Consider the following 21,120-nt stretch of genomic DNA (forward strand, 5'->3'; position numbering starts at 1 on the left):
AAAGCAAAAAAAAAAGTTTTAAAAGCAAAAAAAAAAAGTTTCAAAAGCAAAAAAAAAAGTTTTAAAACCAAATATATAAACTGAGAATAATTTATTTGTTAAAAAAATAAAAGCTTTGGTTTTGAAACCAAAAGTTTTGAAACTAAAAGTTTTGAAACTCAAAGTTTTGAAACTCAAAGTTTTGAAACTAAAAGTTTTGAAGCCAAAAGTTGTGAAACCAAAAGTTTTGAAGCCAAAAGCTGAGTTGGGTGTAGTGGGCGGGGCATACGCTGCTGAATGTATCAGGAGTTTCTATTGGTCCGTTTGACTTGCGTCTCGTATCTGCATCATCTACACAAACGGGAGGTTACGTGACATGGAGGTAAGTTGACTGCTCTGTTTTGTCACTACATAAGCTCTGGTCCTGCAGTCTGGGGTTGTCAGGTCGTACCGTCTTTCACCCGCTGAAACCCCGTGGCATCCTCTGCCCTCCTTGTGTTTGTGGATTACACTCCGCCGCTCTGCCCTCCTTGTGGTCTACGGATTCCACTCCGCCGCTCTACCCGCCGTGTGTTAAACGGACTACACTCGCCGTCAAGCTGCCAGCCTCCGGTGTCGAGCCACGGGACTCACACCGTCGATCTGTCTACTCTCTGGTATCGAGCCACGGGACTTCACGCCGTCAACCCACCAGCCCTCCGGTGTCGAGCCACCGGCCTCACACCGTCGATCTGCCACTCGGGTGTCGGACCACGGGCTCCACACCTTCACCCAGTCTAAATAAAGCCAGTCTAAATAAAGCCTGTTAATATTCACTTCTGTCTCCTGTGGTCTTGCGTTTGGGTCCTACCTGTGAACTCCCGTGACAGAATGGAATGGTACTGTGGGTCGACCAAAATTTAGCATTAATACCCAAGTCCTTGAAAATCTTCTAAGCATGAACCTACCAATGACCACTCTGGCTACTGCCCATGGCATTTCAAGATCCACACTTTACAGGAGGATGAGGGAGCATAATCTCTCAGTCAGAAACACCTACTCTGATATATCAGACATTGTACTTGATCAAAAGGTGAGATCTACCTGATGCAGGATATCGGCTTGTAAAAGGGTCTCTACTGGCTATGGCAATGGCTATATTCATAATTAATGTATGTGTTTGGTCCATCTCAGATCCTGCAAGCAGAACACTTGCATGATGAGGAACCTGATCCAGAGCATGGGTCACTAGCAGAGATGCCGTGCCCCTTGTCAGCTGAAGGTCTTGCTGCAGTGCAGCAAGTAAACCCCACCGTCGATTCCTCTTCTTTTGGACGGGACATCTGTATGCATGTCCTTCAACTGGCCTCATTTTTTTTGGATGAAGTTTGATTGATATACTTGATGCACATCTCATGTGCTTATTCTAAAACCAGTATGCACTTTTAACTGATTACAAATAAAGCACAGTAAATAGATACTTATGTGTTTATTTTGCTCACTCACATTATAACAAGGTGGCATAAATAGCTGCAGTATAAAATGATTCTGGAACATTTTGTTTGTTTCACTAAAGAATAGAAAACATAAAGAATAAGCACAAGTGAAACACAGAACCATGCTCTTGCCAACAACTATTTAACACATTTATCACACTCTATTAAATCCTGCACCAGACTTAATGGCAGTTTGCAGGAGTGTTTTAAAAGATTCATCATCTTTAATGTGGGCTACTGGGAATGTGATGGTGTCTGTGCGAGCACTGACACTTGGGTAACACACAGCATGGTTAGGCATGGCGTTCAGACACCAATGATCAAATTTCACTGTGAGTTTGAATGTTTGCCGATCTTCCAAAAGCAGATGTCTGTGAGCTTGACCAGTCATCCACTGCATGACTGAGGATACATTCAAAGCCTCTCCTGCAGTGTCGCCATCAGTTTGTGCATCTTGAAGAGAAATACAAAGTGTAGACCAGAATAAATCTCTCCAGTCATTTTATATGCAAACAGTTAAATATGATGCTCATTAAGACAGTTTTATGGTATAGAATTAGGGTGGAAATCTAAACTTTCAATCACAAATAATTATTTTAAATGAATGGTTGGACATACCGTCAAGTTCTAGGAGGAAATCTTGGAAGTGCTCCAAGATTTTTGATTCCTTCACTTGCTTACTTGAACCACTTACACTCAACTCCGGGGCCAGATGGGTCATGATGTAATGTGAGTCCACCTACATTTCAAACATAGTGATACACAATGAGATTCCTCAAAACTTAGCTAGTTAAGAAGCAGAAAGGAAGTTATGGAAATACTATGTAGTACAACTAGTACAACACTCAAAGCAATACTCGTGCAAACTGAGTCGTCGTCTCTGAAGATGAAGAGACTGCGACACTCTTCTGGCTTTGTCTGCATCACTTTGATGAGGTCACACACTTTCAGGCCCTCACGCAGTTGCTGAAGCATGGGCATGCGCTTAGTCTTCACATGAAGTCGAATCGCCCTGAATACAGAAAAAATGATTTCAAGGAAAGGGAAATAATCTCCAAGTCAAGCTGTCCAGGTGTAGTAGTTAAGACTTTCGGGCAGCAGGCTGAGGAAAATGGCCTTGAACAAGGCTTTGCTACTACATGTAGACAACGATATACATTTCCTTTTAACCCGACATGGACATTTTGAGCATTGTAATTGGAGTGCCTTGGCCTCTAGCTCATTTCTCTTTACTCAAAATAAATGTTTCACACTGAAGCCAAAGAGCACCCTAGAAACAATAACCGATTATCATTATCCTTAAATTTCTCAAAGAAAAAATAAAACACACAAGGCCTATGATTATCTGAGGCCACACTTTAGCTTATCTTCATCAAGTTTACTACAAGACAGTAACATGGTTGTAACCTCGTCATCTGTACCTACCTCGGTCAGAGAGAACCAAGCTCATAGGATTTGTTTTAAATTGTGTCATACATGTGTAGCTAACCTTAGCTAACATAGATGCCTCAGGTGCATGTAACGTTCGCCCACAGTGGGGCTACATGTCAACACAGCAGCCCTCCATGTCGTTCTTAAAAAGAGACTCCACGACACGAACAGCATGAGAAGAAAGTGAAGTGCTGCTATATTTACAATCATTTTGACAAAACAGAGCAGTCAACTTACCTCCATGTCACGTAACCTCCCGTTTGTGTAGATGATGCAGATACGAGACGCAAGTCAAACGGACCAATAGAAACTCCTGATACATTCAGCAGCGTATGCCCCGCCCACTACACCCAACTCAGCTTTTGGCTTCAAAACTTTTGGTTTCACAACTTTTGGCTTCAAAACTTTGAGTTTCAAAACTTTTAGTTTCAAAACTTTTGGTTTCAAAACCAAAGCTTTTATTTTTTTAACAAATAAATTATTCTCAGTTAATATATTTGCTTTTAAAACTTTTTTTTTTGCTTTTGAAACTTTTTTTTTTGCTTTTAAAACTTTTATTTTTGCTTTTGAAACTTTCTTTTGCTTTTGAAACTTTTTTTTGCTTTTGAAAAATAAAGACACAAATCTACCTTCATAGCAATGTGGCCCACTTATACGATTTACAATCAGAATGGCAGTGAAACGCAAAGTGGCATGAATGAATAATAATAAGACTTGCAGGTATTTTCCCCTCTTTATTCATTTGCGAAATCAAAGAGGCAAGTCTGCTCATGTCCTCCTGAAACACACATACATGCAGACACACGCACAAATACCAGCGTGCATATGATCATAATTAACTGTCCAGTGAGAGTGGGAGGAGGAAGCGGTCTGTCTCCTCTGTGAAGTGGATAACTGTTCAGTTAATCTCTCTCCCACCATTCAGCTGCAGCTCTGACCGAACACCACCGCTCTCAGGGATTGCTGTTACCCGTTGTCCTACAGCTTTATATTAACACTGCGAGGGAAGTGTCCTTGTTACATCGACAGGACTATTTTGGTCCCTGTTTGGACTACTTGCTTTACTTTTGCGCGTGGCAGCATCGTTGACATTCCAGGACTGACAAACGGGACGGACCTGAGCTCTGAACCGACGACGCGTAATCTTAAACCTGAAGAGTTGTTTAAGAAGTCAATTTGAGGTAAGCGACAACTTCATTTACAAATGAGTCATTTATCACTGTTTGTGGGAGACAGAAAACCAACGAAGGGACTGTAGTCGGACTCTGGTCCGCTTGAGATAATAAAGTGGTTTGTTTTTTTATGCTCTATGTTAGATTTTTGGGTAAAAACGTACTTTTTCCGTGACCTCCACTTTAATTCTTTAATTTCACACTCATAATCCGAGTCATGCGTCTTTAAGGCTCGTCCTCAGCTGACCTCACTGTGGAAGCACGCGCAGCTCTCAGTTACAGCAGCCTGGTTGCGTTTGAAAAAGTGGGCTGCCGGGAAACACACACGCGCTCTGGCACACGTGCAAGGATGTGGTTCTGTTTCATTTGTGCACACGCGGCAGGGACATTACCGACTGTTTATACGGGCAAATATTTGAATGGAAATTTGTACTTTCTTCTACTAACCTTTTAATGAATAAGCATAGAAAAAGATTTTCTAAAAAAAGAAAAAGTATGGATTTGGGTCAGTTGTTTGCTTTATGGTGATTAGCCACTGAAGGTTTTTAAGGAACCATTATATTTACCTTTACATTACTGCTATATATTTCCTTATAGCATGGCATGTTACCTTAACCACGTGTATTTTTAGTTTGAAATGTTTTTCCTATTATCTTGTCTCTTTTCTCTGTAATTTCCTTAGTCCAGATCACACTAAACAAAAGAAATACAAACTATTTAGAAACAGCACATTTGAGCTTTTGGAATTTGAGTTTGGCGTTAGGTCCCCGCTGATGTTACGACAACTCTTTAATAATTCAGAGCAAATGACTCAACACACTGAGAACAGGTCAAGTCAACTGAGTTTGTGTTGTTCACACATGTGGGGAGGTGGGTGGAGCGCTTGTTTTCATTCAGGGCGATGCTTTCGATTTATCTCCCTAACCGGCCTCTTTCTCTGTCCTCCAGCCAACGTTGCGTTCTTTTAGTTAGCTCAATCTTTCTTCCATTCATTCACTCTCTCTTCCCTCTCAGCACAAATCCCCCATCAAGCCTGATTACATAAAATGTTTAAACCATGAAAGCTGAACCAAATGTTTGGGCACCAACACACCAGGGCCCTGTTTGTTCTCATTGCCTTCCAGTGGAAACAATTACAAATAAGCTAAAACTGATGCTCTCAGTTGGATCTCTGTCTGCAGTCCTCGTCAACCGAAGACATGTTTTCCAAAGCCACTGCCAACTTCCTCCGTCAGATTGACCCCGACGGAAGCCTCATCCACGTGTCCCGAGTAAATGACTCAAAGAAACTGGTTCCCATGGCACTGGTCGTCAAACGCAACCGCATCTGGCTCTGGAAGAGGCCCAAGTACCAACCGACAGACTTCACCCTCAGCGACTTGTTGCAAGGCGACAAGGTGCTCGGCCCTGGTATGTAGGTGTGCACATACATACTGCCGTAAATAGGAATGGCTCAAGCTACATGAATGTTATATTTAATTTCACATGTTTAAGTAGATATTTCCCCCACACGCCACTTGTGTTGTCAGATGTGTCCGAGACAGAATTCCTGACCTACAAGGGGACGTTTCGAGGCAATCTCTCTGGGACGCTGGAGACGGAGGCTGGCTCTGTCAGCATCCCACTGGAAGGGCGGGGCTCTAACGAGCTCCAGTCATGTTTTGGCAAACTGAAGAAAGAGGAACTGGATGTGAAGAAGCTGTTACGAGACTCCAGCAGCAGGTGCTAAATAATTCCTTTCTTGATTATTATCAGATTGTGACATAAGAATGACTTCATTATTAATGTGATGAGTACTCTATAAATGTAATTAGACATCAGGCATTTGACACCTGAGACCGGTAACATGCAAACCACAGAGATCAGCCGTGTCATCTTACTTCAATATACTGCACTGGATCTGTCCTGGTTCTTTGTGTTGTGTCTCAATGTGAACGCACTCTGACTGATAATGGCACCACCTTAATGTTGCACACATACACTACATTGCCATTGTGGTTTCATACAAACCGTGTCTCTGCTCATCAGGCTGGTGGACATGCAGAATCCGCTGGTGCAGCAGCTGGAGAAGCGAGCTGACGTGCTGGCGGTGGTGAAGGAGAGGATTCTGACCACCAACTCCTGCTCCATCACCCAGACGAAAAGCGAGCAGTGCATCTTTCAAGGGATTCTCGGGCTGCTGGGCATGCTGGGGAACTCTGTTAAGGTGGGTGTGGGGGGGGGGGGGTTGAGTCTGTGTGTTTTAGGAAATTCTGAAAACATGCAAAATAGCTTGCTAGAGTTCCAGTTTGATGTCAAATTATGATTTACTGTTTTTTTTTTATGGGAATTTCTTAACGATATCTGAAGTAACAGATAGTTGTTATTATTACCACAATTGTTATTAGTGTCATATTCTGGGGGAAAGATTGAACATTTGTGTTTGTCGCGTCAAGCCGTTAAAATATTTTCTGATTTGAAATCACCAGATTTAAAAATCATATTTCTGATTCTGTGTGTGTGTGTGTGTATATTGTATTTGTGTATTATCAGGTGAAGGTCAGCAGCAACATTGAGGCGGAAAGCGATGTTTCCTTGCAGATCCCCTCTGGTACAGTCATTGCTTACAGCGTCCTGGAACTGGAGATTAAAAAAAATGGGCACTATGGTGAGTTTGTGCATGTGCGCGCTTGGGGGGTGTGTGTGTGTGTGTGTGTGTGTGTCAAAGAGTGTGTGAGCTTAGCAAGAGGCGGACTGACGGGAACTATTGAATTACAATGTCACTTCTCCATCCTCTCCAATTCCACCGAATCTTTGAGACGCTGTTATGCTGTAGCTATGCATCTTAAATATTGTGCAAACTTACCTGTGCAAATAGCAGTTACATTAAATATGGCAAAGAACAGGGAAGCCGAGCAGATGGTTGCTAAGCAAACATCACCACTTAAGTAGCCATAGTTCCTCATTTGTAGCATCCCACAGGCTGATGTTCATTGATGTGTTTTGATTGTGTCTTCACTTTATGTTTGTGCATCTGTGGGCACATGCATCCATTTGACCCTATGTGTGATATCTATGAGGTTGTGTGTATTTTCAGATATTTGCCTACAACCTGGCACAATAGGAGGCATTGAGGCCGACTCGCCTGAGTCCTGGCCATCCCATGATTCCTTGGATATGGTGGACGGAGGGTGCAATGGGAAGATGGTTCCAGAGGAAGTAGCTTTGAGTGAACTGCCAAATGGTTCGTGTCCATTCATTCACACGTTTAGCCACTTATTCATTAAATAACGAAGTAACTCATTTGAGGAATCAAATAGCTTCCCTTTTTTTCTAACGGATGGAATTGTGGATTGAAGGAATTGTTTAGATTGGTTATTAGTTGTGAAATATATTGACCAGCCTCAGTAGCAACTAACTTAAACTACCTATAATACATATGAGCATGGAATTATTGCAACTTTAAAGACAGTACGAATGTGTTTTTATGAGTCTGTCATTGACGGTAATGTACACCTCCTTTATACAGTGATAGAAATGGGATCTTATTATTTTTGCCAAATAGTCAGTTTTCCACTCTCAGATTTCCAAATACAGGATGGTACAACCCCGTCCAACTCACACATTCGGCTGTAGTATGACATGTCAGTTGTTACCAAGCCAAAAATAAAAAACGAGAACAAAGTCAAAGATGGCACACCCCTGCCAAGGTTACACAATCCTCTCCATTTGCTGTGAATCTGCAGTTAATCTGCTCCTGCATTTCAGTCTGCATCAAAATCTTCACGGTGATAAAAAGCATCATGCTTGTTTTTGGAGAATAAGAAGATTCTTGGGAGAAGCCGGACTTTTTACACCAATAAAAGAGTGCAACTTTTGAGTTAGGTCACATAATGTGTTCAAGAATTATGGTAATAGGTTGAGCCGACAACAAGAAAACAGTGTAATATCAAAACAAGGAATGGGTGTATTAGTATTTATATGCCAAGTTTGGTGATTGAATACTATAACAAATGTGTATATGGAAGGATGGATGTGCAGCATGGTGGTTGTAGCGTCAGTTTCAAATCTGATGCAGTGTCTCCCGGTCTCCTACAGGATCACAGGAGATGGACCTCTCTCCTCTAGCAGAGCTCCCCCAGTCACCTCGATGGGCCTTGTTCAAGAGACTCCAAGAGACCCTGAGGGACAGAACTGCTCTGTCTTATATGGAGTGTCTGGTGAGCGACACACTAACATGACCCCGACACCAACTGTTGTGGTCACGAGTCGGTTTTGGCTCATCTCTACGGGGGACATGTGGTACAACTAAACTTACCCCGATGGACAGTCACCCAAAACCTTTTTATTTAATTTAATGACAGTATGTCGGTAAACATCTGGGACACTAGTTTGAACCACCATTCCTTTTTTTACTTTAAAATTTTCTCCATGTTGCCTCCTCTCTGTGTCTCTCTCTCTCGCCGTTAGCTGGAAGAGTTGTGCAGTGGTGAAACACTCGATATGGCCAAGCACGAAGAACTGTCTGAGAGCCAGAGAAGATCCCTGTCAGCCCTGCTGGACAGTCTAAACCCCGCTCGCCTAAACGCAGCTCACCTGTTGGTCAGTGCCATGGAAGGTGAGGGTGAACTCTCGACTGAATAGGGCAACGTTTTCCCTCAGTGCTTTGAGCCAAACAAAGGTAGTACCGGTACTCAAAAGTAGTTTTCTACAGGTTAACTAACCCTGTTGTGTTTTATTGTTTTTGTAGAGTTGCCTGATCAAACTCTGAGCCTCTTGAGCGAGAGCCGCCCTGATTTTCTGGAGGCCTTCGACGCACTGGTTAGTTCACTGCACACTGTCGACTGCATGAGTTGAAAATAGTTTGAATCAGCGAATTTCTCAAAATGTCAGACTATTCCTCAAAAGCAAAGTAAGAAGCCTTCATGACTTTGCAAAGAGCTAGAAATCTTTCTGTCAATCATCCATCCATGTATTAATATCTCTCTCACCAGATGTGCAGCTTACAGAAGAGCAGCGAGCCGCTCTCCATCCAGTGTCTTCCGGTCCCGCTGCAAGACAACCAGGCCTTCCAACTGGCCGAGCAGCTGCTGAGCTCCACCAATGTGACACTGAAGAGAGACGGCTACAGGCTGTGGACGGAGACAGGAAATGAAGCAGGGGTTCTCCCATTGGTCCTCAGTCTCAGCATACAGGGATTGTCCCTGCTGTGCAAAGGGCTGAAGTAGTGGTAGTGTCTGCATGAGCACCTTTTTTTGTGTATATGTCCTCCATTTCTTTCTTTATTGTGAAGTTTATTGGGATAAAATCTTATCCTTTTGAATATTTTCATATTGTTTAATATTTTTCATGTATCATATATATATATATATATATATTATTATTATAATATATATATATAATTCCTATATATTTGTATGACTTAAGCATATTTTTGTATGAAGCATAAAATATATATATTTTATGTAATGAATTATTGTACTTTCACAGATGTCTCTCACTCTTTTATAGCTTGTAAACCATTAAGGAGGTTTTTATTTGTTCAGGCACCTTACATAAATCTGTCCCATCAAACTATTTATATCCAAGTAGTTTTGTATGAATCCAGTTGTACTGCTTTTATTTATGAATGTTTTCGGTCACTTTGAAAATGTGTCTTGTTCATCAATGGGCTGCGGAAATTCAGTGATCTTCTGTAAATGCATGGTGGTTCAGCTGGAAAAACATTCGAATATCTTAGCTCAAGAAATATTTAAATGTGGTTGATTTTAAGTTTTTAAAATATGTCAAATTTGATGCATGCCGACGGTACACACGATGATAACATTCATACATTCATGCCTTGTGCTGAAAACTGTTGCATGCATATTCTTGCTGGAATCTTTATTTTAAATGACGCTGCTTTGTATTGCTGCAACAGATTTTCTATTAGACCATTTTAATTCATGGGGTTATGGTTCATGAAAACTATATATTTTACATTCACTAAAATACTGGTATTGAATACAAAAAGCTACATTGTATTCAAATGCAGTATTGATGTTGTGGATGAAGTGTATTTGTAGCTATAAAGTTTAATGAAGCTGTGCCATGTCCTTACTGCCACTTTCCTATTTGTCCTTTAACATTCTAATTTATTGTTGATTGGAAAAAAAAACATGTTTTACTATATACTGTGTTAATACATTGAGAAAAATATTGCATTTCAATCTCTGTGTTATCACTATATCGAAGTGTATCTCTTTTGTCTTACAGAAATGGCAAATAAAGCTTTTTATATTGCATGAGAGCCAGGTATAACCCAAAGATTAAGAAATGTGTTGCAAAATGACAAATTGCATTAATTTTTCTTGGAAATATTTAAGAAAAATGTTTACTTTTGAGGTTAAGCCCTCTGCTGTGTCAAAAAGCTGTTAACAATAAAACTTTCATTTTATTTGTATTGAAAGTCTTTGCTCATTTTAAGATCGATATTGTTACGACTAAGATCACAAGGAGCATTTGTTTGATGTCAACATATTTGTTATCATACAAGTTGGATTCATTGTTAGAAATCTTCCACATTTTTTTACGCATCGAGTGTGTCACCTGGAAATGGTAATGCAAGCCTGAGCTGCAGTCTCAGCATTTATGCTCGGTGCGCTATAACATGAAACAACAAAAGAAAGCTGATCTCTTTTGTTTGGGCTCACTGCTCAGAATAAACACATCTGACCAGTTTGATGAACCTCTAGCGGAACATGTCGTGTATTAGGGGCCCAACAGTACAGTTTTGCCCTGGGGCCTCCAACAGCTTAATCCGGCCATGCTAGTGAGGTGTAAAAATCTGGAAACTTTGAGTTCAGCGAACAATTCAAGAAGTCTAGTCAGTCAGAATAATTGCACACACCTGTATGGGCCTGCAGGTAATTTCATTCAGCTCAAAGCACACTATAGAACTCGGCCTATTTTAAGACTTTTCCTCCCTTCTTGATGAATTAGAAAATATTTTTGGACTGACTAAAAACAGAAAATGAACTAATGTATAATACAAATATTCGCTGCCGGACAATGAAACAGATAAGCTAAGCTTGATAATCACATTTTGTAGTGAAGTGTGACCTTCTAACAATGTATGATCTGAAGAAAATAAATTCCTGCTCCTGAAAACATTCTGGTCAGTGGAAGAAATCCTGAACGGACGTGCAGTGTGTGTTTTCTAATAGTATAACAGGAGTGACCTAAACGCCTTGGGCTACTTTACATTAACACAACTACCACGCGGGGTCGCTGTGGTCAATGTTACGCTTTTTAAAATTATTTATTTGTATATACTTTATTTAAAATCAGTTAAAAATACAATAATCCGTTTTATTTAAAAAACAATCAGGTACATAGAATAATACTTAGAAATATACAAAAGCAAATTAACGAATTAAACATAAACGTTTTCGCCTTTAGGCCGGATGTGCAGGATCGTGACCGATGACGTAAATATCCTGCGACAACAACCTGTGCCTCTTCGCGAGCTGATTAGCACGAAAACATTGGGAGCTCGGATAAGAAACGCTGCATTTGAAACGACCAAACGCGGCGTAGGAATGCCTGTGTGCAATTTCTTTCTTCAGGGCCGTTGTCGTTACGGTGACAAATGTTGGAATGAGCATCCGAGAGAAGGAGGAGGAGGCAGAGGAGGTGGTGGTGGTGGAGGATACAACAACAGCTACAACTCTCCTGCTCAGCAGCAGCAGCAGCAGCCTAGAGGAGGAGGAGGAGGAGGAGGAGGAGGTGGAGGTAACGTCCAGGAGCTATAAGTACAGCTAAACCCGAACTTGTCTTTACGTATTTCCGTGACGTTAACTGGTCTCCTTTTATGTAGCTTAACGTTTGTTGACATTACTCCAGGACCCAGAAGCTAGGTTGTTCACTTAGGTTTGTGAGTCACTGTGGAAAACTAAGCGGTAACATTTCTAGCAAGTTAAGCATTTAGGTACTTAATCTCAACCACTTTACATAATTTGATATTTTACATCACTTTACAAGCAAGCGGCCTTGGGTCCCCTGAAAGGCGCTATATAAATTAAAGTTATTATTATTATTATTATTATCAATAAGGCACAGTATTAGACCCTCTCAGTATAGTACAAATGAGCAGCACCTCGAACTATCGTCCAAAATGACCTGAGACTGTCGGTTCTGGGACACGCACACAGTTATTGACTAGTTTTGGTGTGCATGTTGGTTTCAGGTTTTGGAAACAGAGTTTGGGTGAATCCTTCTCAGCAAAAAGGAGGCTATATCCAGCCTTCATCTTTCTCCTCTCATGGAACTGAGGAATGGGGTCGAGCAGGAAGTGGAGGAGCTGACTGGGGTCGAGAAGAAGGAGGAGGAGGAGGGAATGACTGGGGCCGAGGAGGAGGTGGCGGGAATGACTGGGGCCGAGGAGGAGGAGGAGGAGGAGGGAATGACTGGGGCCGAGGAGGAGTAGGAAGAGGAGGAGGGAATGACTGGGGCCGAGGAGGAGGAGGAGGAGGAGGAGAGAATGACTGGGGCCGAGGAGGAGGAGGAGGTGGTGGCGGCGGGAATGACTGGGGCCGAGGAGGAGGAGGAGGAGGAGGAGGAGGAGGAGGAGGAGGAGGAGGGAGAAGAGATAACGTGAGCTTCTCTGCGCAAAACAGATTTTCAGCGCTTGCTCCTCCCAGTACCTTTGACAGGGGAGGAGGGGGGGGAGGAGGAGGACAGCAGCAGGTGCCAGCCGGTGAGGAAGATGATGACAAAAAAGTGTGAGTCTGTTTGTATTCCTTATAGTTATGCAGCACAAAAATATTGAATCTTGTCATCAGGAATTCATTCATGTGACGTCCGTCTCACGGTCACGCAGGGAGATCATCCAGCTGGACATGGATATTTGGGAGAGCTCGGGGCAGTGGGGCTTTTCCTGTTATTCTAGCTTCAAGGCACCTTTATCTGGTCTGTATCAAACACACATTTGATTCCATGATTCCTGTTGTTATTTGTAGACACTGGACCTGATTATGTTTGGTATTTCTTGTCTACAGGTTTCACTGATCTCTCTCCAGAAGAGCTCCGGCTGGAGTATTACTCCACAAGAGCTTCAGGAGATCTGCAGGGCTACGTGAGTGCACCGTCACGCATTCATCTCACTCCTGGTATTGGTTTGTTTGTTTGTTTGTTGTCAGTCTAAGAATCTCCTGATTCATTTGTTCAGGTTAATGGTATAAATCAGCTGCTCACCCAGTGGAGAAGCAGAGTCCAGGAACTGAAGGTTATGAATCCAGCCACCCGCGCAGCTTTGGTGAGACGCAGACGCACACAGTTACTGTCACGATGCTCCCATCTATTATTACAGAGGACAGAAATACAATCAACATGTTTTGATATTTACTTTTCTTGCAGCTCGCAGAGATAAACAACCCAGCACCTCAGGCAGCTTCGAGTGGCTTTGGTTCGGCGACAGGATTTGGATCGGCTACATCCAGCTTGGAAAGCAAAGGTGAAGATTAAGTGTTGCTTAATTGTGACAGTAGAGGAGTAAAGCAATAGTTTAGGAAACCTTTCCTTCTTGAAAAGTATCAAAAGAGGCTCCTGCTCCCTGCCAAGAAACAGTCAGTTGTTTTAGTCACACTTTGACTTTTGTATGGATTAAAGAAAACAAAATATATAGTATCCCCACCTCTCATGAAAGCAGGGCTTGAGCAGATGATATTACAACATGTGCTGCCTGAATATTCTGGTCAGGTAAATACATTGCTTGTGTGTGAAATGTTTCTTTCTGACCATCTAGGCTTTGGGGCTCCAGCACCGGCCGCGGCCAACACGTTCAGCTTTGCTGCTCCAAGCGGTGGATTTGGTTCCTCGGCGGCACCGCTGCCCCCCTCCTCCTCCTCCGCAGGGTTTGGCAGTGCCTCAGCGGCTCCTACACAGCCTCCCTCCGGGTTTGGTTCCTCCGCTGCAGCCTCCTCGGTGCTCAATGCTGCTTCTTCTTTCTCCTTCGCTGCTCCGTCCGCCGACAAGCCGGAAGCCGCTTCGGGATTCGGCGCCGCCTCGGGGTTCAATTTCACCTCGACGCCAAACACCGCGGGAGGATTTGGGAGCGGTTTCGCGGCCGACGCGCCGGCCTCAGCCGGAAGCGGCAGTATTTTCGGACGGGCGAGTGAAGGGTTTGGGAAGACCGCTGCTCCTCCTGCAGCAGGAGCAGGGACTGCCGGCGGGGCGTCGGACAGTCTGTTTTCACACGAGAGCAATATGACTGCAGAGGAACTGAATCAGTTCAAGGCCAAGAGGTTCACTCTCGGCCAGATTCCTCTCAAGCCTCCTCCAGCCGACATGCTGGTGGTATGATGCTGTTGGACAAATTCACAGGGTTTTTGAAATAAACAAATAATTTATACAAAGTAAAACTGTTGTTCTGCATAGTGCTTCTATTCAAACAAAAGTCATCATTACATTTTTTTAAAGATATGGCTAATGTTTGTTGTACTAATACTTCAGATCAATTCCAGCAGGGAAAACGTTCTGCGGTTCCAATTATGATGTTTTTGTTTATGCAAAGCGTGCTTCATGTACAGCTGTAGAATACATGGCACATATTTTTAGATAGAGCTCTATTTTCAAATGATTGTCTTTCGGGATTGTTTTGAATCGGTTTGCCAATTTTACCTTTTTCCCCATTTGTAAAGAGGCTGATAGGAAACAGATCAGTTTGATGAGTAAAAATTTCTGAAGGTTTATTTGCATGATGATGTGATCGAACATAATCTATAATACAACAAATCAATAAAAACATGCCTTGAACTTGGTTAGAAACTTTTATCTGCACAAAACTCCAATAAGGTCCATCATGTCCTCTGAACTAGAAAAGTATTTCACTGAATGCTTCATGGCAGAATAACAGAATATCTGATTGATAGTAATCTTACTGCATTTATAAAAGTTGTAATGGCACAATTTGACCAGGAGATGGTGTCAGAATACAACCGTAAGAATACAAATATTACCCTTTTATTGTTTTAGTGAAGCATAGACTTAAATCACTGTAACTCAGAAGAGCTAGTTTGTGGCTACAGGCTGATTCTTCTTCTTCTTCATCATTGTATGTGTTTCTACTCATTGTAATGTGACACTATTGTAACAGCTGCACAGCTGTCTAAAACCATCCATCCAAACCAGCGTGCAGGCCTCCATCCACCTGAAGCAGAGGAATGTGTGATAGTGCGTGGATGACAGTGAGTGAGGAAGCTGTTCAATACGTATCCATTAGGTGTTGAACACCCGGTGGGACCACTAGAACACAGCAATAAGCTATTCTGCTGCTATAGGGGTTACGGCTCTGCTGACTGGAGCATATTGTTTAGCTGACAGGGATTTTGTGATATCGGCAAGAGGTGAAACTGAGCTGCATGCGTCATGAGTCTGTGCAATCATCCCGAGTCAATATCTCATATAGGTCAAAGACAAGTTATGCAATGATATGTAAAAGGCAACACAGCATTCATGAACTGCCGGCAACAGTGTGCGACGCCGTCATTTTTCTCTCCTACATCTCAGTCTGTCAGCAGTAACTTCCCAACCGCCCCCTGCTCGCAGACAACGCATAAATAATTCAACAGATGAATGAACGATTGAAAAAAAGAGACCTCGTGAAAAGGCACTTTCACGCTTGTTTCAGTGAAGCTTGTTTAAACTTGCCATCTGGTGACTACAATTAAACTGAGAAATATATACGTGTGAATCCGTGTTTCTCCAAACAGCGAATTAAAGAAGATGTAAGCACTAACTGCTACGGCATCAAATTGCCATCCTGCCTGTGTTGATGTACTGGAATGTATGCATGCGCTGCACAGGGTGGATCAGAGCAATATTAAAGATGACGGATGAGACACACACACACACTCACAGCAAGACTCCGAATGTTTTATCACTCTGGTGTACATCAAGACCTGTATAGGGTTATGGTGCAACTAAAGAAACGACTCAATTTCACTCATTTGACATGATTTATGAATGCAGTCATTTCCCGAGGGGGCCTGGATTTTGAGAGATGACATGTGAGTCGAAATGAACAGAGAACTACACACACACACACACACACACATCCACACACCTGTCATGTACTGTACACACTGTACTCCTCCTTTAATCCCCATCCTGCCCTACCTTCCTGTGAAGTCATAGCTTAGCACAAACCCGGTCACATGACCACGATGTGTGCTGTAATTCAATTGACCGTGCCCTGACTCCTGCAGCAAGGACCAGACATACAGCACACTGTATACGGTGCTCCAATATATTCTTCCACAGGGATTAATTCCCTGTTCAAACTGCACACTGCAGCCGTGTATGTATGTCAGAGCTCTAAATCGATCAATTATTTGAATTATGACTTCTACTTGCAACTATTGAAATAGTATCCTCCCTTGCACACATCAGCATTTTTTGTGATATGCAGCGAAATGCACATTACGCTCGCTGCTGTTACACAGCCATCGTGGTCACTACATCTGCTGATGAACAGCAACAGATGCTCTTTGCACCGCTTGCATCCCCTCTCCATACAGAATGCCAATGAGCTGATTCGGATTCAATGCCGGCATTAATGTTTGATGGGGCCTGATTCCAGTCGACCCTCCTCGCCGCTGCTGTTTCAGCAGAGAACAAGAATTGATTGTGTTGTGCCACAGCGGTTCACCGGTGGGAAACGGCATTGATCAGAGGATTGTGATTTATGCCTTTTTGAGTGGCTTACCGAAAGGGTGACTGAGTGGCACATATTTCATGTGCCTGTAGCCCCTGGACACGGGTTTCTGTGCTGCAGCTGTTTATGGGTTCATCTTATGGATCAGTGCACCACGTTCTTCTAACACACTGTAGTGAGGAAATTACTGTCAGTACAGAGATTATAGCCTATCGTAGACAAGAGTGGACACGGCCTGGATCATTTGAACCTTAGTGGCACTAATAGGCTGGGCAGAAAACGATGATTACATTAATTGTGTCTGTGTATGTGCTGCAGACGGCATGCTCCCTAAGCTCCCTGTATGCATGTGTGTTCTGCATCAAACTGCAAAAGACTGTCTTGCATGTTGTAGTGTAAATGAATACAAATTACAAATACTTTTCAGTGCCCATCATTTCTGATTTTATTTTTTTCAGTTTAAGTTACATGACTTTGGTGTGGTGATGCAGTGCAGACAGAGCAAAATAGTGTTGACGTTGACTTTTCTCAAGCAAGTTTCAAGTCTACAAGTTGAGTTTTATGAAATACAGAAATGAAAAAAGCCCATTCAAATATAGCATATCCTATCTATAAAGTGCTCAAGCTAAATACAGCTATCTCTGATAGAACAGACACAACTTTCACTCCTGAAGTGGTATGAAACGTCCACAACTCTTAACTGTTACCCAATCTGTGAAATGATCCAGTATATCAGATTCTTAATCCTCCAAACTGATAAAAAAAAAGATGCTATGCCAGCAGGAGTTGGTTATAACTCACAAACATTTTGAATTCATTATGCTGACCTGAAATATGTTTTTTGGCCACTTGGGGGCAGCGGAAAACAGTTGTGTAAACACAACATTGACATAGCATAATCTTTTAAGTTGATACGGCGAACTTGTTAGCAAACAGGTGCTATTAATTACGGAGAAAATAGTCTGGTCACCCGTCGAATGTAAATCCAGTATTCACACTCGTTGAGCTCTGTGTTTTTGGTCTTCGCTAACTCCTGAGGGAGTTATATGTCTCCCCAGTTGCTGTTCACAAGCTAACGTTAGTAGCTAGTTTCTCATAGCCAGAGCTGCAGCGCTGTCAGCCCTAAGCTAACATCTCGAGGTGTGATAGAGAACTGAATCAGTTGACATTGAGGGCCGTACACTCACAATAATCATATTCAATCTACAGTTTATTAAATTAACTTTTTCCAATGGACAGGGTAGCCGTCTTCTTTCTGCATCTAGTCTTTATGCTAAACGAAGCTAACCACCTGCTAACTAGCTGTAGCTTCATCTGTTTAGCTAACGTTAGTCGACAGACGTAGCGTTACGTGGTATCGATCTCATCTCAGCTAACTCTCAGCAAAAAGGTGAATAAAGCGCAGACCTATTCCCCAAAATGTCAAACTAAGTCTTAAACACCACATTTAAGCTTGAATACGCTGCCTTTTCACATATTTAGACTCTACCCCGTTTAAATGTGTTTAACCGAGCTACGACAAACAGGGTTAATAAGGCCTTGCACCTCAGGCGAGCACCTGATTTTAAGGTAAAGTTTGGCGCTGTGGAGTAACCTTAGATGTAGATGTTTTGTTTTTTTAACCCGGATACCCATGTGTAATTAACTCGGTGATGTGAACAACCAACACAGAGTCCACATGTATGTTGATGCCTCCATCTCTGTAAATTAACATGAGATCTACTACAGTATTTATCCACGCTGCTCTCGCTCAAGGCCACACGTTGTCGCTGTTTGCCATGCAGCTGAAATCAACCTAATCTCATCTCCTCTCCTCTCATCTCCTCTCTCCTCCTCTCTCCTCCTCTCCACAGCAGCGCGTCTCTCACACCGCGCCTTTGGATTCCGCGTGACACCAGCAGCACCACGCGGAGAAAACCGTCCAGCAAACCGCAGTCCAGCACAGCAAAAAAAAAATAAAGCCCAAACGATGACCTTCTTACAGATACGACAGAAGCAAACAGTTATTTGACAACTTCCGACCTCCACACCTTGCCCTCTCCGCTCCTTGCTGCAAGCGGTAAGTGCTCGGATTCCTTTTTTAATTGCAGCTGTGGCAGTGCTCAATTTCCTGTACAGGGCAGTGTTAGCGCCGGTGCGCTGATATTCTGCATAATTATAGCACCAATTAATAGCAGGTGATCGGTGATCAAGAGGTGCGTGGCTCGAACATGTGCGCAGCAATGTGAATTTGTTGTTTATTGATGCTATGTGTATAGGGCCTGTTAGTAGAAGCAACGGGCAACTCATGAGATGTTCAGTGGACTGTAATCTGGGAAGACTGCTTAATACGCTCACCGTTGTTGCTTTAGAAGTCTAGCAATGCAAAGATGGGCTTACAGGTTGCAGTTGCATGCCTTCTCCTACTTAAATCAATCTCATTAACTGTTTTAAAGAGATGGGATAGACAAGACAATGCACATTAAACCTATTGGCGTGCTGATTTCAATCTGACCCAGATACTTATTTACTTTTAGCCTCTACATGTTCCGACATTTAGATATGCTCCACTGGGATTTTCTAACTGTACGTTACTAGATGCCTGGGAAAATAATTATTGATTTTTGCCATGCAGGGACAAAGTTCAGCATGTCAGTGTCTTCAATCTTTAATCTAGATCAAGTTTGCATGCAGTCAAATGCATAAAGGTGCTTCAGGATTAATCAGCTATTGCCTGCTACGCTGCTGTAGGTGTGAGCGAGGGTGACAGTTAATGAAACCCAATTTTGGGGCCACTCAATAGGGGAAATTCTGGCTTGCGTGCCAAATTTCGAAAGTTTTCCAGTTTCCCAAGCGCCTCCTTTTAACGGGGAGGGGGAGAGAATAAGCACATTTTCAGATGCCTTTCCTCTGCCAGAACTCAGGTCAGGCCAAGTGCATGCCGAGGTGTGAGATTAGTTCAGATGGCCACGCACACAAACACACAAAAAATAAATATTCAGATCTCAAACTGTGTTCCCCACCTGTGGATGGGGGCAGAGAACACGTGACGGGGCTTCAGCTCCTCCCGTGTCTTTCTCTAAATCCTGTTAAGCAAATCTGACAGTCTGAAAGCCGTTTAATGTATCTCTGGCATGTGGAATTGTTGGTGTTAAGCTCATAGTGAAAGGCATAAAGTGAGTGCATTCACTGGCAGTGAAGGAGTGTGCCCTCCATGGCGCGTTTTAAGGAGACAGAGAATAATTATATGTTTAAATCCTAGCCTGACTTCACACTTTATCTCCTGAATAATCCACTGAGACAGTAAAAGCTGGAAATAGACTCAACCCTGTCCTGTGGAAAGCCAGGTTTCTGTATCTCCATTTACACATCGCTCAAAACAGTTAAACGCAGATGCCATTTTCCACAAATTCCGCATTCAAAAATCTGTCATCCAGTTTTTGCACACTCAAACAGCTGTGCCACATCGCTCACATGGCCGTTTATGAAGTATCCATGTATTTGTGGCTCAGTTTAGTCCCACATTTGTGTAGGTGTGGGTGTGGGGGCGGCTACCAAGCAGATTTGAGATGCGTAGCACATAAGTTCAGAAAGCGAGCAAAACCTTCTCCCTTTTGAAATATTAACCAGGGGGAAGATATATGTGCCTGTGTGTGTTTCAGTCAGATGGTACCAGATGAGCTGGCTACTCCAAAGGCCAGGCTGACTGTTATGCGCCGTATCATCAAAGAGTCACACCCACACACACACACACACACTTCTCAAGATTGATAGCTGGAAAGGACAAAGGCCCTCCATTGCAGCACACCCACACAGACGGACACATGTGACCACACTTCAGATCTGTAGCTGGCAGCTGCTGGTCCTGGTCTTTTAAAATATGAAAATGGAATGAAAACAACCAAGGGGCAGAGCCGACACTTATCATAGTAATGAGCAGGCGTCTGCGTGCGTCTGGGTCCACCTTTGTGTGTGTGCGTGCGCTGTTGTTGTGTTTGGCTGTGTGCACTTGGAGACAACCGTCTGCGAGGCGCAATCCACTGGCCAACTGGTATGCTTCATCAAAGAGAGTAGCTGTGATTGGTTGGTAATGAATGCTTGGTCGGTACTGCGCCTCTTTCCCCCACTTCAAACTGTGTTTGGTAATGGGATTCTATCGTCTTGTATGGGATTATTCTGCACACTCGGATTGAATCACATCCACAAGAGTTTAAACCGATGTGGGTTTTGTTTTTTATTTTGAATTACTCAAAGTCAGGAGATCATCCAGTTGAATGCCGCTGTACTTTCATCAAGCTATGTTGGACTTTGCAACAGCAGTCTTCAGAAAATCAATTCCTCTCAACACCTGATATGTGTGGAAAGGCTGCTGCTGCTGCAGCAGAGGTGACCTCCATCATATGCACGAGAG

At 42.9% G+C, this 21,120-nt stretch overlaps 2 protein-coding genes across 3 annotated transcripts; both read left to right on the plus strand.

The window, feature by feature from the left end:
• The first annotated feature begins 3,782 nt into the window (after positions 1 to 3,782).
• LOC306791433 (gasdermin-E-like) lies at positions 3,783 to 10,462 on the plus strand. 2 transcript variants are annotated; one of them, XM_079288152.1, is made up of 10 exons: positions 3,783 to 4,066; positions 5,221 to 5,467; positions 5,587 to 5,779; positions 6,086 to 6,263; positions 6,590 to 6,704; positions 7,134 to 7,280; positions 8,135 to 8,256; positions 8,507 to 8,654; positions 8,787 to 8,857; positions 9,031 to 10,462. In XM_079288152.1, the coding sequence occupies exons 2-10, from the start codon at positions 5,257 to 5,259 to the stop codon at positions 9,262 to 9,264; spliced, it is 1,419 nt and encodes a 472-aa protein (XP_079144278.1). In that variant the 5' UTR covers positions 3,783 to 4,066; positions 5,221 to 5,256; the 3' UTR covers positions 9,265 to 10,462. The 2 variants fall into 2 exon arrangements, with proteins under 2 accessions (XP_079144278.1, XP_079144277.1); XM_079288151.1 differs by having other exon boundaries at positions 5,239 to 5,467.
• Positions 10,463 to 11,616: 1,154 nt separating this feature from the next.
• On the plus strand, positions 11,617 to 14,830 carry nup42 (nucleoporin 42; the record flags this gene model as incomplete). The annotated part of the gene is made up of 7 exons (XM_079287918.1): positions 11,617 to 11,809; positions 12,264 to 12,798; positions 12,897 to 12,985; positions 13,075 to 13,151; positions 13,245 to 13,331; positions 13,433 to 13,529; positions 13,821 to 14,830. The coding sequence occupies 7 exons, from the start codon at positions 11,617 to 11,619 to the stop codon at positions 14,375 to 14,377; spliced, it is 1,635 nt and encodes a 544-aa protein (XP_079144044.1). The 3' UTR covers positions 14,378 to 14,830.
• Positions 14,831 to 21,120: the final 6,290 nt, after the last annotated feature.

This window comes from Melanostigma gelatinosum (genome assembly GCF_949748355.1).
Source record: "Melanostigma gelatinosum genome assembly, chromosome: 17".
Lineage (NCBI taxonomy): Eukaryota > Metazoa > Chordata > Actinopteri > Perciformes > Zoarcidae > Melanostigma > Melanostigma gelatinosum.

Coding starts and splice junctions, on each gene's coding strand:
- LOC306791433 (XM_079288152.1), top strand. CDS start 5,257: ATGTTTTCCAAAGCCACTGCCAACTTCCTCCGTCAGATTGACCCCGAC. Junction 5,468..5,586: donor CGACAAGGTGCTCGGCCCTG/GTATGTAGGTGT, acceptor TTGTGTTGTCAG/ATGTGTCCGAGACAGAATTC. Junction 8,858..9,030: donor TGGAGGCCTTCGACGCACTG/GTTAGTTCACTG, acceptor CTCTCTCACCAG/ATGTGCAGCTTACAGAAGAG.